Source organism: Protobothrops mucrosquamatus, unplaced genomic scaffold (genome assembly GCF_001527695.2).
Source record: "Protobothrops mucrosquamatus isolate PMUCROS unplaced genomic scaffold, P.Mucros_1.0 scaffold21, whole genome shotgun sequence".
Lineage (NCBI taxonomy): Eukaryota > Metazoa > Chordata > Lepidosauria > Squamata > Viperidae > Protobothrops > Protobothrops mucrosquamatus.
Genome location: NW_015386406.1, coordinates 1,887,241 through 1,906,432, shown reverse-complemented (window position 1 = coordinate 1,906,432; position 19,192 = coordinate 1,887,241). Strand labels below are relative to the sequence as shown.

The following is a 19,192-nucleotide window of genomic DNA, read 5'->3' as shown; positions in this document are numbered from 1 at the left end:
TGGAAGCCGGGGTATTATGATAAGGACGTACACACGTACGCATATCGCCTAGTCTCAAAACTGGGGAGCACATGGCGTGGTACTGATATTTATAAACTCAGACTTAGTCACGTGGAGCAGGAAGGTTAAGATAACCCATTGGTGAATGATCCATCATCATGTTGAGAATAGGCGTTCAGGTAAACAACGCCCTTTCACTCCTGGTCTTTCATGCCTGACAAGCCTTGCATTCAAGACTCAGATTTTCAAGAGATATAATCCAGGTACAGAAGAATAAACAACTCTTCAATGAAGAAATGACTAGTTAAAAGGAGGAGAAAGAAGGTTCCTATAATGGGATTTCTCAGAAAGGAATGGCAATTTAAAAAAAAAGTTTGAAAAAATGTGGTCAAATACACCCCACATTCAGTAAAATAGATCCAGCCACCAATACACACAGTTAAATGTATGTCAACAGATTAACAATTTCAGTTCAGTTGAAAACCATATTTAATAATACTTATAAATAGTATTCTTTGTTTTGTAATCAATAGGAGAATAGGTGGGAATGAGGTTGTGTAATTCTTTGATCAAAGGATTAAACAACTCATCTTATATTAGAAGGCATATAAATACAGATACATCTTTTGTACAAAATGCATTCCTTGGTCCTCCTATTAAGAATTCAATGTTACCAATATCTTGCTTTATATTTCTATATATTATCAGCTGTTTTAAACTGCAGCCCCTCTAACATGTTTTCTGTTAAAATATAGCCATTAACAGAAATACCAAAAATACTGATATAAACTACAATGTTTAATCCAGAAAATACATATGTATTATCTGAAGGTAGATGTATCTAAAAGATTCTCAACTGGTCTCAAAACTGTGATCTAATTTTATGGGTTCCTGTCAAGCAAGAAGGCTTGAAAGGGATCCTTCAAAATTATGTAACTGTACACAAGAAAGCCTTGTGCTTGCTTAAGCGCCTTAATTCGGCTTAATTCTTTAGCTCTCATTACAAGCAGAATTCAAGAGATGTATAACAAACCAAAGGGCAACACTGAGTTTGTCGGTGGCTAGGATTTTAAAATAATAGTTCAAAAATAAAAAAACAAACATGTTATCACATTGAATATTTTTCTAAGAAGCATACCAAGATCTGCAAAATATTTAATATGCAAAACGCCCATGTAGCCAGCAGGTTGTTTGGGCTAGTCACATGTTTTCATCCATGTGGAGAACAGAAAGAGATGTTTCTGTTCTGATAATGGATCAAAATCCAGATATTTAGGACAGTAGTGGCATAGAGAGTGGAAAAAGCCCTGAATAAAAATGCTGATGGCAGGAGACATTATTGAGAAGATTGGGAGGATCAAGTGTTGCCCATTTTTGGTGATCCTTCTGGATTCTGTTTTTGTCCATAAAAATCAAAATGTTACAGATTTTATTTCTGTCAAACTAGGGTTGATATTAGAACATGTAGGATTGCAAACATGGCACTGATATTTTATTGAATTAAAATTTTATTGTTAAATAAAAATAACAAACTTCAAACACTGATTAGAGACAATAATTGAGACTGCATAATCTAGTATTAATTTAATGTCAACTATTATAGCTCTCATAGAAAAATAGACTTTCTCACAATATACTAAAGTGACAAATCAATAAATAAATGGAAACAAGAGTTAGTTACAGACACTACAAAATATTTAATAAAACAGAATAGGAATTCAACTTTTTAAAATTAATACTTTGATAAGATATTATTCTCTGCATATTTCTTTCCTAGAAAGAATCTACATAGTAAAATCTAAATCCACAAAACATCACTGATTCACCCTTTTTTGCTTAAAAAAGGAAAATAGAACAGTATACACTATACAAAAGCATCAGGAAACACTACAAAATATATATTTTCAGTTAGGTCTATTTTAATTGTATCTGTATAGGAAATTGTAGAAAAGGCTGATCAGAAATTCTAGATATTGTACTAGACAAAATATTTTAACACTTAGTACCTTTTATGAGTGTGCAAAATAGAGGCCTGAGGGCAATATGAATAAAACTACAGATATATCTTTTTACAGTAATAGAAATTGTTCTGCAGTTGTGCAGTTTAAGCCTTAATAGAGCATATGTCCAATTTCCTAGTTCTGTTAAAAATAAAAAATAAAAACAATCCATGGGATATGTGCACATTTTCAGATATTCAAATTGGCCTGGGAATTGCTACCAGTATAATATACCAATAGAATACCAATAGAAATTCCAACCATATAGTATTAGGATGTGAAGTTCATACATGATCAGGTCTTAAATATTATCATATATGTATGCTTATGCCAAAAGTAAGCCCGTCTACTAAATTCAATTGGACTTACTTTCAGTTAAACTGGGGCTTAAATATATTAATTTTTATTTTAGTTGAGTAGCTTTAATTTGGATCATATCATCAGAGTCGTGATCTAGATCATTCTGATCTGGCAAATTTGCCACCTCAGCTTTTTTTGAACAAAAGCAATAGAAACTGAATGCATTACCAATTTTTTGATTAATGAAGAATAATAATTGGTAATGAAGAATTCACTGTATTTGACTATAACATTTTAATTTTAAAAGTTCATTATATTTACTCCTATCTTTTACCGAAAAAATATCTATCCAATTTTTGAAGCAAACTAAATGCAAATAAGAAAGTAAATACAGATTATGTAGTGATCCATTTCCTGATTCATAGGAATTGTGCTTCATTTGAAAACAGGGTGTTTGCAGACTATAGTATAAAGAAAAATATATATAAAGATGATGGCTGCAGTGTTGCTTGATGCAGGAAAAAAATCAGGCAAAGCTTCTATTGTACCATCAAGGCCACCATCTTTACTTCTTTGACCATACTCTTAAAGAAGTGGGTTTTGCTTTCTAATATATTCTCCTCCAAAAGCTTCTGAACATTTGCAAGCAATATTGACATTGAAATATGTTCCATGACAATTACATACATATGTTTGGGACAATGGCTTCCATATATTTTGAGCAACCTGGATGAAAGCATACTTTTTCACTTTCTTCCAAACTAGTGCAATTAGAAAATCCTGGGCTTGCTATCCCACTGAGGCTGGAAGAATAAGGAGTAACTGTACCCTTCTAACAGAGTTTTTAAAATGCATATTTTCTCCCTACTTCCACTCTGTCCCAAGTGCTCAGAATAGGAAGATCCATGGACAGCTGATTTACTGATTTCTGTCAGTTACAGTTTTCTAGAATGAGATTTGGGAGTTTGTGATTATAATCCTCATCCATGTTATCTACTTCTAAAGTGAGAACAGTGCATTTTTACCACAAATGTTTTAATTAATATTCTATAACGCAACTAAATAAGTTATATTATGTTAAAGTGCTACAATACCAAATGGCCTTGCAAACCGATATAAAATCCAAGTTCCAGAACATTTCCATGTAAGCCAATGTTACCTTATCACTGCCAAGTGGAATTCAACTGGCTGCTAATCGAAATACATTTTAGCTGCAACCAGTAATTTAATCAGATTAAACAGTAGTTAATGCACATTTGTTTTTGTTTTGAACAAGCAGCTCTTTCTGAAACCCAGGCAGTGTGCAACTAGGACTCCAAGTCAGTTTTTTTTAAATTACAGTGTTCAAAATTGTAAATCCCCATAGCATTAAACAATATATTTAAAAAAAACATTCTCAACCAAGAAAACAAAAGATATGAAGAAACAGGTTCCTGTCTTCAAGAGCTGCATTTGAATGCTTCATTTACTTGTCTCCTGCCAATGTTTATTTCTTCAGGCTTATCACGCCGATAAGTTACTGTTTTTGCACAAACAGTAGGCAAGAAGGTCTTATCCTTGAAGGAGAAAATATAGTTGGTCAGAAGGCTGGCACAACTAGCATTATAATTATGTTCAAGAAAACAATCATCAGTTACCTTTTTGGTTGCAGGCACTCTGTAACCTGCAGAAGTCTTGATTCTACTGTGATCACAATATACAATTATCTGACGGATTATGCACACTTTAAGCAAACCAATCAAAAATGTTATTATAAATATAATGAAAAATATTCTGAAATAACTTGGATCATCAGAAAGGCATTCTGCAATGAAACAGAAAAAAATAACAAAAAAACTCACCATCACATTTACAATATTGTGAGAAAACTCAGAAACATATTTAGACTGCAAAAGAAACACCTTACTAAGTCAACCACTTAATTAATCAGTTTATATTGACAAAGTTTATTCATGTTAAGAAGAACCCTTTAATAATAAATATGAATAAATTAATAATTAAATATTTATTGTCTGAAATACACCTTGTCTTTCTGCTGAAAGATAGTTACTACTTACTACTTAAGGTCACACAAAAATTATATAAAATAAAAAAACAACAAAATTACTGATTTGGTCAAAGAAAGAGTATACTTAATGCACATCTTAAGGAGCACATATAATAGCTTGTGATCTTTGCAGAAGGATACACACAAAAGATTGTCTCTAAATGTTGAAAGTCAAAAGAGCTGCTCCTGTAGATCTTAAAATAGGAAATATTTCATAAGCCAATCAGTCAACTAAGCCTTCAACTGGAGGGCTACATTCCATTATACCTGCACCCTCTCTTTCTCCCAATTATTTTCTAAGTGTTTTTTAGAATGGAAATTCTTGAGGGTTACCCATGTCTGCTATTACTCTCCTGTTGCAAGTAACTGAGTTGTTTTTGATATGTAAGATAGCATTTTATTCAAGTCAACTTGACAGACATGATCGATGTGATGATGTCAAAGGAAATTTCTGGGGAAGAATAAGGAAATGGTCTGGCAGTATGCCTTTCAATGTGTTTCTTCAAAATTCCCTTCTATATACTATGGAGATTTGATTTACCATTCTGAGATTTATTAAGGTCAGCTAAGTGCATCAATTATCTTGGCAATTGTATTTGTGCTTTCAAATTATTGGTGACTCCTGGTGATTCCCTGGGTTAGAACCAGTAGGTTTATTGGAAGATTTTTAGGAGCAGTTTGCTATTGCCTTCTTCCTAAGACCAAAAGAGAGTGACTGGCCCAAAGTACCAAGTATAGTCTCATGTTTACTGATTTTGGGCCAGTTACCGTGGAAAAATTCCTAGAAGGAGCAAGATTAGTTTTTCTTAAAGTTTAAAATAGCTGCATGTTTTATTTCAATGGACAGCCTTATATGCAGAAATGACAACATATAGTGATAATCTGAGAGAACCATTTTTTCCTGAATTATTCTGGCCAGTTTTGCCAGTAAGAAAATTAACTCTCAAAGGTCTCAGACTGTTTAATAATCAACATTTTCTCAATATTTCAATTACATTTACTGTTATATAGGTATTGCTTTCCACAGGAACAAAGATACTGGTCTTAGAACAATTAAAGCATTATTACATATATATATTTATAAACATTCCTCTGAGTTTTCTTAATCAAATTGAAAACTGAATGTGATTCATATGTGAGAAAGAAAATTCTAAGCATTTAGCAACATGCTGGTGAAAGAAAGGGCAGAAGAAGAAAAAGTTACACTAAAATATATAATTTGATTACAGTTGGAAATTAATCTACAGCCATTAATCTACAGCCAGTATCTATTTTTAACTATGAGTTCTATTAAAAGGAATTACACATCAGACAAATTCATATCTGAGGATGAAGAAATGTTTCATTAACAACTCTTTCTTAAAACTCACACCAAGTGAGGGTTATGAAAACTCTAATTTAATAATCAGGTCGAAGAAGGCTCATATACAAATTAAGTTGGTATTTTTATACCTACCTGATTTTTCAAGATAATGTATCCTATAATTGCAAGAGATTTTGCATTGATCAAGTGTATTGTGTGAAGAGTTGAATTGTTGGCAGTATTCACAATTGCTGAAAGACAAAATTAAGCAGACCAGGTCTTTAATTTTATTTTTCTCTATGGACTTCATAGCAATAAAAAATATTAGTCTTGGATGTAAGTCTGCGCACTGATTCATGCTTTCAGTACAAATTAGAATAATAATGATTATTTCCTGTTTATTCAAGGAAATGGACTGAAATCAAATACGCAATCATCAGGATTTCAGCTAGCTATGAATAGAAAAGGTTTCACAAGAAATATTATAATTTATCTTGTCTTTTTTGGAAGCTCTGCTTGGCAATGATCCTTGGGTGGAAAGGTGGAATCTATGCTGCAATAATATATTTTAAAGTTCACTTTATACAATAATCACCATTTTCTCTCAGCCCTTTTAAATACAATCTCATTTAAATGGACTCTTTGATGAGTTGTACAAATTATTTTGAACTTGAAACAGACGGCACAAATATTATATTTTATTAAGTTATATTAAGTTATGTTATGCCATACCATATATTGTATCGTATCGTATCATATCATATCATATCATATCTCATAGCATTTATACATCTTCCCAGTTCTATAAGGAATCTGGGAAATTTTCTGATGAGATAGAATTTTGAACTTTCATGTCTTTGAAAAGAAGTTTGGAATAAGATGGTCTGATCTCAGAACGATCTTTTTAAAGTGTTCTGACTGCAAAACAAAGTATTTATTTTTTAAAGCATTCCGAATCATTTCCCTTAAAGGTTGTCATCTGGTGGGATTGTGGAGGCATACAACTTCTCTCTAGCTCTCCCAGCCCTCTGAAATAGCCTCAAACCTGATTTGAGGGACCCTCACTCGTCTGGCTTTCTAGAAGGCCATTAAGACTTAGCTCTTCACCCAAACACTGAGCCATGATGGGAATCAACTAAGGAGGTTAATAATTTGGTTGGTCTGTCTTGTGGGAAGGGTTAGGATTTTTATTATTCTACTTTTATTCTTATTGTTTTGAGCCACCTAGGATCACTATATGAGATAAGCAAATGTTACATTTTTTTAAGTAATAATGAATGAAAATGGCAACTCTAGACAATTCTCCCTTTCCTCTTCCTACTCATTGCAATTCATCTACTCTCCTAAAAGCCAAAAAACTATGTCACAATTAGTGTGTTTTCTCTCCCTGAAACACCAAGAAAAAATTAAAAAGTGGAATCAAACTACTTTGTGAAGCAAAAGGTTTAGGAATATTTCATATATTGGATTTGGAATATTTTTAAAAAATGACAAATATTTCCAAAAACACAGACTTACTGCATGTCATTGCAAACTTTTTTACAAGAAGGACAGAATTCACACAAACGACCTAAACTGTTTGGGTCAGCACACTTGCATTTCCCACACACACAAGTTCCTCTTCCGCTGCAGATTAAGCCATTGGAGTTCATGCAGTGTTTTTGCAAGGATGAGGCGCACTGACAGCGATCACCTTCCCAGCCCATAAAGCATTTGCATTTGCCAGCTTCACATTCTCCATTGCCTACAAAAGCAGAGCAAAAAAAGGGGTAAAGACTTGATTATATTATTTGCTAGAAGTCCCTTTAGATCAGTGGTTCTCAACCTTTTTAATGCTGCGACCCCAACCGGTCGTAAGTCGAGGACTAAACCGGTCGTAAGTCGAGGACTAAACCGGTCGTAAGTCGAGGACTAAACCGGTCGTAAGTCGAGGACTGCCCAACCGGTCGTAAATCGAGGACTTTCCCTGCCCGGGAGCGCCACGCATGCGTGGTTCCGCCCCCTGCGCCAGCCGAGGCGTAGCTGGCAAGCGGCAGAGACGGAGCAGGCCGACCACCAGCTGGCTCAGCCCAAGGGAGGTAAGGCACCCGCCGGAAAAGGGGGAAAAAAATGGCGGACAAAAAAATGGCGGACAAAAAAAATGGCAGACGGCCTTGCTTGGCGACCCCCATGAAATGGTCGATCGACCCCAAATGGGGTCCTGACCCACAGGTTGAGAACCCCTGCTTTAGATTCTTTCATATTAATCAAAAAAATTACATTTTTAGGCAGACTCTTTAGAACAAATGTTATCCTATTTCATTATGAAACCACAGGGGGTATTTTCAAGAGGAAAATACTTAAAATATAAAAATGCCTTTGATTCAGCTGTGATTTTATACTTGTACAATACACTTGTGTGAATTGTAAGTAGTACTAACCCTAACCCAACACCAAAATTCTTAGCTCCATTCATTGACTTCCAATTGCTTTCTCCAACACAACAAAATAGGTACCGTGTTTCCCTGAAATTAAGGCCTACCCTGAAAACAAGCCTAGCTTGATTTTTTGGGGTGGGCCTAATATAAGTCCTACCCCCAAAATAAGCCCTAGTTTGGGGGCAAAGCACACACCTAAAAATCAATCTAGGGTGGGGATGCAGCTGCCCCACGCGCCCCGTACCCACTTACCTAACAGCCAGGCCTCTCCTCGCCGGCCCACTTCTTCTGCGGCATCTTCTGTAGCGAGGCCTGCATTTCTTAGTCACAGGCCTTTCCATTATGGATTGAATCCATAGTTCGGTAGTTGGCTGCAGTGGCCTTCCAGAAAGGCCTGACTGCAAAATGCAGGCCGGAATGCAGCTGGAAAATGAAGCTGCTCTTTTGGTGAGAAGAAGTGGACTGGCTGAGCGGGGCTGTCGGTGCCGGAGGTGACTATAAAAGACACCCCCCAAAAATAAGACCTGGTGCCTCTTTAGGAAGCAAAAATAAATAAATAAATAAGACCTGGTCTTATTTTGGGGAAAACACACTTTCAGAACTGGGAGAATTACTTCCAAAAAATGGCAAACCAATTTTGCAGTGTCTAGATTGGAGTGTTTTGGAGAAAAAAATAGAACATTGTTACCATACTAGATCTATTTTTGCTTATACAATTCTGTATTTCAAGAATGCAACTGTGGGAAGTGGGTCTGCATGTGAGGAAAACAGAGAATTTGTTTCTTAGCCTGGGACTTAGCATTAAGATGAATTATTATAAATTATATTAGAAGGACTAAAATATGAAAAAAAACATTATAAAATTCCAACCTTACCAGCACATAGGTGTCCAAGATAATATGGGCAGGAAAAGTCATCTTTTTCACAGTATTTGCCATATATTGTACCATATTTGTTTTTATAGCAAATGCATTTCCCATGTACACATTCTCCCTGTCCGCTGCAAAGAAGATGGTCCTGTTGCATCTTACATTGCTCTGAAGATAATTTTTCACTGGAACCACAGACTCCATCCTTGCAGGTGGATACTTCATCATCATGAGGGGTTTCAGTGATGCAGATTTTTTTGTGTTTTGCACTATCCTCACACTGACAGACACATCTTTTGTGGATGTTAATTCTAGAGGATTCATTGAAACCAAGGGGTTTTATCATCACGTGGTTTCTTCTGCCAGTTGTACCACATTCTTTCATGGCAATAGAAATATTAAAGAATACCTGAGATTAAAAATATAAAGTATTCAAATTACTACATAATAAAAATGTTTAATGGATATTTAGGGAAGATGCATGTTAGGATTTTGTGCTGGCTTGGAACCAATCATGGATTTCTGTCCTGGGCAATTGAACTATTGTAGAGATGGGAAATCAGCATTTTAGATGGATGATATTGTACTTCTATTTTTCTACCGAGGGACTCTTGACATTTGCCATTCCCACTTATAAATAAATGACTTCAAGTCAGTAAGACTTTTGGAAAAATATATGAGCATTTACAACAACTTGATAAGAGCATAGAGGAATCCTAGAAAATAAATTTAACTTGATTTGAGCTTATTGGAAAGTCTAAGAATAAATATTTTGATTTAAAATTAATTTAAAATGAAGCTCCAAAAAAATTAATCCATGGCAGAAACATGGAGAATGTAAAAACTTTAATCCTCTGAAATGCAGCTTTAAATCCACAGAAAGCCTTCTTCTATTGAAAAATATCACAATGTCATGAACAAAATATTTCATCTCCCTTGTTAAAAAGAAATGTTCATACTTCAGTTGAGAATTTCACATTCTTGCATCCCTCTGAACCCATTTTTCTACTTCCATCAGGACAGATTGCAGTAACTTTGACATGTATATCTTTGAGGGTGTTATCAACCTGAATTTTCACTTCAGAAAGCAGCTTCTGAAACAAAATAAGATCAAAATAAAAATAATGTTATTACTTTGTGCAGCAACATATACTACTATTAGCAAGCTTTACTCAATTCAATCAGAGTGAAATAACCTATCAATCCAGGAACAAAGGAGAAAATTGTTTTCTGCACAGATTTTTGTTTTCACAGCTGCATGATTCAATGCTTATGATGACCTTCCTTTTCATTCTGATGCCACAGGGCAATTTCTCATATTAGTTTCTTAACTGGACATTATTTGAAAATAAGTGCTTAGGTATTAAAGAGCAACTTATCTGTCTACTATTAGCTAAAGATTATTAGAGTTTCTCACTTGACTGATGCCCAACCCTTTCCACCAATACCACCCAAAAAACATAGAAACAAAAACACTTGCAGAAGTGTGTGTGTCATTTGAAAAGCAAGATGGCAGCAGCAATGTAAAAAGGCGATGAGGCATGGAACATATGGTAGTTTTCCTCGCTGATCATCCTCCATTAAGTAAAATATATAATATTAAACAGTATGGGTTGTTACAAATTACTCTTCTAAATATGCTGGATTGAGTCATAAAGCATGAAGTACATTCCTAATTTTTTCTAAAGCAGCACATTAACCAAATGATATATTTTTCAATTTGCTTACAATGCTGTGCAATAATTGAACATATCATATATATGCTATATGTTCAGTGGATTTAAGTAGTTTTATTTCCTTTTAAGAATATAAATAATATATATAAATGTTACAATAGGAATTCATGGCATTATAAGCAAAATGTGTTTGTGTACTATATAATAATAAAAATTATCACAGACAAATGCATACAGTATACCTGCATTGTGCAATAGTCAGTGCTAAAGAACAAAATACTGAATTATACAAATCACAGCAAAATCATAGATATGCTAAGAATTATCTATGATAAAAATGTCATATACATATATATACTAGCAATGTGAGTAGTACAACCTAACTGAAAATTAGCATGAGGAAACAGAAAGAAGTGTGTAAAAAGAAACCTGCAGAAGTTTCAGACTTTTTCTTTAATAGTACTGAGGTAGCTAGTCTGCCTTCCAGATTTTTTGGAACATACCTTCCAAAATCCTGCTATAAACCAAGATATCTGAGGTTACAGGGAGTTGAGTTGAGTTCCAAAATATCTGTAGGATTTTTAATTTATTTCTCAAAATAGTCCAATGGCTGTTTCACAGTATAAAAAAGATCCTCGTTGATATGAAAATAGTAGAACCCTTAATATCTCTTATTTAGTTTATTGCACAATTGTTATCACAAAAAGCAATTGATTAAAGCAAAAACTGCAACCACATTAATTTATGAAGGGAATTTTATTTTTATATTTTATAGAGATACATGTACGTATTGAACATATTCCTGTAACATATGTCTAAAATCTACAAAATATTAACTTTAATAAGCATTTTGAAAAATAAAGAATATATAAACACCATATTATAATGATGTATTAGTGTTATTGGAACATACCTTGTAAGCTTCAACTACTAAATCCCCAAGATTTGCTGTCTCTGATTCTATCTGTTTTGCAATAGTTCCTGGTAGCAGAGGCAAAAGATCCTGTAAAAATATTAGTTTATGGTTATAATGCCAGTGTATTTCTTATCCCCAAGTAACAATTGTTTTATCTTTAAATATACCTTATACCAGTGATATTGGCTTCCTCGAACTGCAAATATTACATTAATATTGTTGTCTATGAGCTTTTCAGAAAGTTGGCCAAGCGATGGGTACTCCTACAGATCAGAAAGAGGACTCATAATGTGGCTTTTACAGATTATTATAATTACCAATCCTAACATTTTACTTAAAGAAACTAACATATGTACATATACATATGAATATAAATAATTCTTTAATAATTCCAATTCCTTTTAAAAAATAAGAAACTACGTTCACACATTTAATTTAGGACCAAGACCCTTCATACAATTTACTAGCCATCTATAAATACATACTGAAATTCAATCATTTACTGAAGAGTTATTGAAATTCCACCATCACCACAACCATTAGCAAGTAATGGAAAGGCTAAAAAGTTTCCTAGTAAGATAATTTTGTACAAATCATCAATTTCATATAATAGCCCACAATGCAACTTAACCTAATGTTTAACAGGATAACCTTTTTTTCCTGCTTAGTAGCATAGTTGAGTTACAAAAGTATTATTTATCATCCCAAGTACAAGGGCCAAAGCTGGCAAGGCAGAAAATGGTTACAGATTTATGCTATTTGTTCAATAAATAGACCTTCCTAGTAGTTTTTCAATTTCTATGTTTTTAGGATATTTAAGTTTTGAAACACGTGGATGTTTCAAAAACAATGAAATACTTTTAAATAAAAAATTCTGACCACTCTTTTTCTGAATGAACGGAAACTTTTAACATAGCAGCATATGTATTATACAAAAGAAACATGATTAGTAGGAATGGGTTCACAAAAAATTCTTTACTATGGCAAATTTCTTCCTTTCTGGATATAGTTAAAATTGTTAAAGTTTCTTGACTCTAAAGACAAAGCAAAGAGTACAATGCAGAACCTAATGAGAGATCAATTAATCAATCTAATCAACAAGTGTGCAATCATATTTTAACTCCAAAGTAAAATAATCCTGAAAACAATAAAAACCTGAAAGAGGAGATCAAGTGGGTTTACGTTTTCCAGAACAATTGGGTATTCTGCAAATCTGAAAAGGAACAACCTGGTAAAACTATGCAAATGCTTTAAGAGAGCTACTTTGTATTATGCAGGAAGACACGTAAATAATCTCTGTTTGCATCTTTAAAGCAACTCTTGTTGCTTTACAACTTTAGAAATTACTTCTAGATCTCTCTGCATGCATGTCCAAGCTTAACCACTTCACTTTTTATTGCAAAGGGATATATTTGAGGGGGGAAAGAGAATGCTTTCTTCAACAACTGCATAAAACCAGTTTTCAATTTTTAATGTCCCTAGTACTGAAGATCTCCAATAATTAATGCATTTGAATATAAGTACCCTTACTGGCAGGAACATTCATGCCAACAGTTTCAGCAATATTCTCTTCTATTAGTCATCAATCATTACCTCAGCCAAGGTCTATAGAGATAAAGGGTACTCTAGCCAAGAACAAATGTATTATGTATTCTCTCTGATTCATCAAAACCATGAAATAATTTGAATGAGATAGTTTGAGCAGAAGTTCATATCTCTCAGAACATGATTCCCACAAAGGCATTTCTAATGCGTTAGGAATTATCCCCAAAATATGACATACACCTTACCATACTGTTTGCTTTGATATACACGTTCTCTTTCAAATGGCATTTTCCATCATTTGGAATGACTATCCCTGCTAATTTACTGTCAAGAGCCAAATGAGATGTCTGATCAGTCATCATCAGAAGTAGACGCTTTGCTTCTTTGCGCCAACCAATATGGTTCTGCAATAAATAAATAAATGTTAAGCTTTGTAAGGGAAAGTACAGGTGCTAGGAAATATTGTACTGCTTTTTTAAAAAGGCATCTGTATATTCCAATTCACAAAAATGGCTGGCAAAATGAAATGGGCTATAATTAAACAAAAATATCAGACTATCCAGCAGCTGAAGGGACAAAGTCACATGGTTGATCCACTATGGTGATCCAGTTCTATTGAAAAGGGTTTAAATCAAGAATCTAAAATACTGCTGGTTGTATCAAATCCTTTATTTGAAGGACAATTTCTTTTTATCCAAACTTTCACTGTAAATATATCCCCAAAGTATTTTGATGGCTATAGAAGGCAAAAGTGGTAATAAATTCATTAAAGAGTGTAAACCTATAGTAGAAAGTAACATGGTTTCACAAAGAATTATCATTTACATATAACATTGCAACATTACAAGATCAAATCATCCCCCAAAGAGAAAAATAAAACGTCAAATTATCTGTTATTGCTTACTTGACAAACCACTGCCTGAAGCATAGCATCAAAGCCTCCTTCTGGTGTATCAATATTTCCAGAGATTTTCTGCTTATTAATTACACTTCTGAATTCTGATATTTTGTCAGTCAGTGATAAAACATGAATAAAACCATGAGGTGGCATACAATCAAGCTCATAATCACTGTTTGGAAACAAAGAATACTACTTTGTAACTCCCACAAAGAATTTTTAAACTAGTTATATTTGGAAATGTAGCACAGCAGAGATTTATAACATTATACTAATAATTTCTAGGCTTCATAGACTGAGATAGGAATTATCTTTGCCCTCCACAGCTTATTATTAATCTTCTGTTAATTCAAGTTTCTTACTATGACTTGATTGTATCAGCATAGTTCAGAAAAAAATACTTTTAACTACTTTTTGGGACATGTACATCCTAAAGATAGGTAAGAGTGTAAGTGTCAATTATTTGCACATGGTAGCAAAATTTACAATATCAAAGAAGTGGACAATTTTAAAAATATCTCTATTTTTCTTATCACTGAAGTCATACAGTATATAGCCACAGAAAATTGTGACTTTTATGGAGGAGTAAGCTGGCCTCAAAAATCCACCTGTAACTTTCTGCCTCAGAAGTGAATTATATAAATTGGAAATATGCTACTTACAGAGAGAAAATAATGCAAATATTTATTTTTTCTTTAAAAATGATTAATAAACTGTTTTAAAAAATACAACTATCCTTCTTAGCATAAGTAAAAGTGAACATCATTTCTATTCTGCCATTCTCCATTCTCCTCCTAACCTCCCACACATATATCAGCAAAGAAATACCAACGAAGAAGAAAAATAACAGCTCTCAAAAGAAACCAGCATGGCTGCATAAAGAACTCTCTGATAAATTGAAAGACAAAAAGGACAATTATAAAAAGTGGAAATAGAGGCATATAACTAAGGCAGAATATCAGCAAATAGCCTGAGCCTGCAAAGATGAAGTGAGGAAAGCTAGGGCTCAAAATGAAATAACATTTGCAACAAAAGTCAAAAATAACAAAAAAAGCTTCTTTCAACATGTAAAAAACAAGAAAAAGGTTAAGGAAATGATTGGTCCATTAGTGGGAGAAAGTGGCAAGAAGGTGACAAGCAACAGGGAGAAAGCAGAACTACTTAACTTGTTTTTTGAATTCGTCTTTACACAAAAGGAAAAAACAATCCAACCTATCAAAAGCAGTACGGTAAAAAACAGATTAGAAACACAAGTTAAGATAGACAAGAAAATCATAAGTGACCATCTGTCCACCCTAGATGAGTTCAAATCACCAGGACCAGATGACTTATATACCAAGGTTCGGAAGGAACTGGCAGATGTAATCTCAGAACCACTGAACTGTATCTTTCAAAGATCCTGGAGCACCAGGGAATTACTAGAAGACTGGAAAAGAGCTGATGTATTTCCCATCTTCAAAAAAAGGAAAAAAATGGATCCAGGAAACTACAAACTTATCAGCCTGACCTCAATACCTGGGAAGATTCTGAAAAAGATAATCAATCAACGAATCAGCAAATACCTAGAGGCAAACAAAGTCATTACCAAAAGTCAACATGGGTTTGTCAAAAACAGATCATGCCAGACAAATCTTATTGCATTCCTTGACAGGTGACAAAATTAGAGGACCAGAGGAATGATGTGGATATAATTTACTTGGACTTTAGTAAGGCATTTGATAAAGTAGACCACAAGCTATTACTTTTTAAGATAGAAAAATATGGGTTAGATAGCATCACCATCCGATGGATTCGTAGCTGGTTGACTCAGCATATGGTCCTCAGTGAAACTGCATCTACGTGGAGGGAAAGTGTGTAGCAGGGTGTCCCAGGGATCTGTGATGGGCCCAGTGCTCTTCAACATCTTCATCAATGATTTGGCTGAGGGATAGATGGGGAACTTATCAAATTTGCAGACAACACTAAGCTGGCAGGAATAGCCAACACTCCAGAAGATAGATTCAGAAGGATCTTGACAGACTTGAATATTGGGCACTATCTAACAAAATGAAATTCAATGGTGAAAAAAATAAGGTTCTACATTTAGGCAAGAAAAACCAAATGCACAGGTATAGTATAGGTGGTACCTTGCTCAATAGTAGTAACTGTGAGAGGGATCTCGGAGTCCTAGTGGACAATCACTTAAATATGAGCCAGCAGTGTGCTGTAGCTGTCAGAAAAGCCAACGCAGTACTAGGCTGCATTAACAGAGAGATAGAATCAAGATCATGTCTTGATACCACTTTACAATGCCTTGGTAAGGCCACACTTGGAATACTGCATCCAGTTTTGGTCACCACAATGTAAAAAAGATGTTGAGACTCTAGAAAGAGTACAGAGAAGAACAACAAAGATGATTAGGGGACTGGAGGCTAAAACATACTGTATAAAGAACGGTTGCTGGAATTGGGTATTCAATGAAGAAAAAGACACCCCCCTTGCTCCGTCGCCTCCCGCGGCACCGTGCCGCCCATCCTTGCCCCGCGCCATGGCCTCAATATCTCAGGGGTTGTCACAAAGAAGAGGGAGTCAAGCTATTCTCTAAAGCATCTGAAGGCAGAACAAGAAGCAAATGATGGAAACTAATCAAAGAGAGAAGCAACCTAGAACTAAGAAGAAATTTCCTGACAGTTAAAACAATTAATCAGTGGAACAACCAGCCTCCAGAAGTTGTGAATGGAAGTTTTTAAGATGAGACTGGACAACCATTTGTCTGAAATGGTATAGGGTTTCCTGCCAGAGCAGGGGATTGGACTAGAAGACCTCCAAGGTCTCTTTCAACTTTACTATTATTATTATTATTATTGTTATTCATATTTACCGAAGCCTTGTGGCAGATAAAGCAAATGCAAATTCATTCATTACTCTACTTTTCCAAAAGAGAATTAGACATTAAATGTATAAATGTGATCCCATGAATGTTCCCTTGAGTTACATATATCTATTTTTAACAATACTTACCTGCACTGATTATGGATTCTTTTGGGATGAATACTAATATAGGGTGACACTGTTTTATCTACATAGGATCCAAATCCAAGTTGCAAATCAATGGAGATATTTTCCATCTTCTGAGATAATTCAAATCCAACAGAGTTTAATCGTTCTATATGTCTATGCATAGATGCAGATACGTCAACCAAATAATAAAGATCAACAGGATACTTTTCCAGTGGGCGGACTTTCAGCATAAAACTTGTTTCAGAGCCTAATAATGCAAAAAGAACTACTATCAATACTTCTGAATATTCACATTATTTTAAAATCATATCCTATGCAGAATATTTTTCCAGTTTTACTAGCTTAATTTAGTTTAGCTTTTAAAACTGTAACTAAGCATTAAATATATGGCTGTGTGTTACTTACACAGACACACAGACACACCTCTTCTCAAGCCATTCCATTTTCTATGCTTTTCCCATTATCCATAATACTTTTAGTGACAAAGAGGCAGTTTGGCTGAATAATTATACAACGTGTATCATTAAGTATAGCAATACTTTTGATCTCAGATGTGTACAGGTAGTCCTTGACTTTCAACAGTTCATTTAGTGACCGTTCAAAGTTACAATGGCACTGAAAAATGTGACATGACCATTTTTCACACTTATGACTGCTGCAGCATCCCTGGTCATGTGATCAAAATTTAGACTCTGCAACTGACTTGTATTTATGACATTGCAGTATCCCGGGATCATGTGATCATCTTTTGCGACCTTCTGACAAGCAAAGTCAATGGGGAAGCCAGATTCACTTAACAATGGTGTCACTAACTTAACAAGTGCAGTGATTGACTTAACCAAATGTCATAAAATCGGGCAAAATTCACTTAATGTCTCACTTGCAACAGAAATTTTGGGCTCAACTGTGGTCATAAGTCGATACCTGTATTTACAAAAACTTTTCAATCCTGAGTGAATACAGTGCCTTATCAGTATTGGCCCTATTTGCTTTAGGCCTAGAAAAAACCTTGGCAGAATTTAAGCAGAGGGAATGGGATTTAGATATTCAGGTAGAGAGAGCCAAACTTACCCATTTTTCTTATAGGTGAATTGCTTCTTCCCTTGGACATTCAACTACTTCTATAAGATTCTCTAAGTCAGGGCTTTTCAACCGGTGGTATACGTACCACAGGTGGTACTTTGGCACCTGGAAGGTGGTACGCGACCATCCTAGACAAGTGTAGCAGGGGAGGGGAATGAGCTGAAGCAGCAGCAGCGCTGCACAAACCTGAGGGAGATGAATGCCATTTTACATCAGGGCTAGCATTTGTTTCCGTAACTGGGGAAAAAGTACAACACTGTACTTCTATGGTAATTAAAAAATGTAAAATATACTGTATATCCTCACTTATTTTTGTTCCTGCTCCTTTGATAGGAAGTAATAAAAAGCATATGTGATTTCAAAACGACCTTTTTCTCCTTAACACTTCCCTTCCGAATTTATGCAAACTCATTTCTTGTAGCAGAATTAGTAATAATCTACTTCATAATACTACTTCAGTGAAATATTACTTCTGCCACAACTGTAATTTCCTGTGTTTTGCTAATGATAATAAGAAAATTATGTGGGTTTATATAAACAGACAAACTATGTGGCTTCAGGCAACTCCTGCCATCTCTAACAGGACTGCTGCAAGGCCAGGGACATTGAGATAAACTCATCTATTTTATGCCAATTTCCTTGAAAGAGGATAAAATGTGAAATATGTTAGAAATATGTTAAAAGCTGATTTTCAACAAACTGGAGATTTTTTTCCTGAAATGTCAGCTGGCTCAGAATACTACATTCTTTTATTATCAGGCACAAGGCATCTATTATAAGGGGATAGAATAGGATAATGAAAAGATTGGCCAAGTTGCCCTGAGAAATTATCTAAACTTCTAAGATCATTCTTATTGGTTGAAATCAACTTAAACCTCCTTATAAGTCATCTAAAGGTAGATTTTAGAGCTATAGCATTAGCTTTGCCATCGTCAACATACCATTTTCATATGAGTATGTGCATTTTTGCCTTAGAACAGCTTAGGTGCATGAAGGTCTATGTGCGTGCACAGAAATCTGGTACAACTGAGTTTATCCAACCCATCACAGTTAATCTAGTTTAGGTTCCTCTTTGCAGATATTCATGTTCTATCTGTACTTATAGTTCCTTAAGGTAGAAATAAAAGAAAGATGCTAT

General features: G+C 34.6%; 1 protein-coding gene across 1 annotated transcript in view; it reads right to left on the bottom strand.

Annotated features, from left to right (window-relative positions):
* Positions 1-3,737: 3,737 nt before the first annotated feature.
* ITGB8 (integrin subunit beta 8) overlaps positions 3,738-19,192 on the bottom strand; it is a 32,419-nt gene continuing 16,964 nt past the window's right edge. The window contains exons 4-14 of the mRNA XM_015810793.2: positions 16,972-17,218; positions 13,978-14,143; positions 13,319-13,477; positions 11,696-11,791; positions 11,526-11,615; positions 9,896-10,030; positions 8,943-9,345; positions 7,169-7,394; positions 5,804-5,901; positions 3,938-4,104; positions 3,738-3,856 (exon numbers count right to left, since the gene is read on the bottom strand). Coding sequence (XP_015666279.2) covers positions 3,740-3,856; positions 3,938-4,104; positions 5,804-5,901; positions 7,169-7,394; positions 8,943-9,345; positions 9,896-10,030; positions 11,526-11,615; positions 11,696-11,791; positions 13,319-13,477; positions 13,978-14,143; positions 16,972-17,218 — 1,904 coding nt within the window. The 3' untranslated portion in view covers positions 3,738-3,739. The remainder of the gene's footprint in view (positions 3,857-3,937; positions 4,105-5,803; positions 5,902-7,168; positions 7,395-8,942; positions 9,346-9,895; positions 10,031-11,525; positions 11,616-11,695; positions 11,792-13,318; positions 13,478-13,977; positions 14,144-16,971; positions 17,219-19,192) is intronic.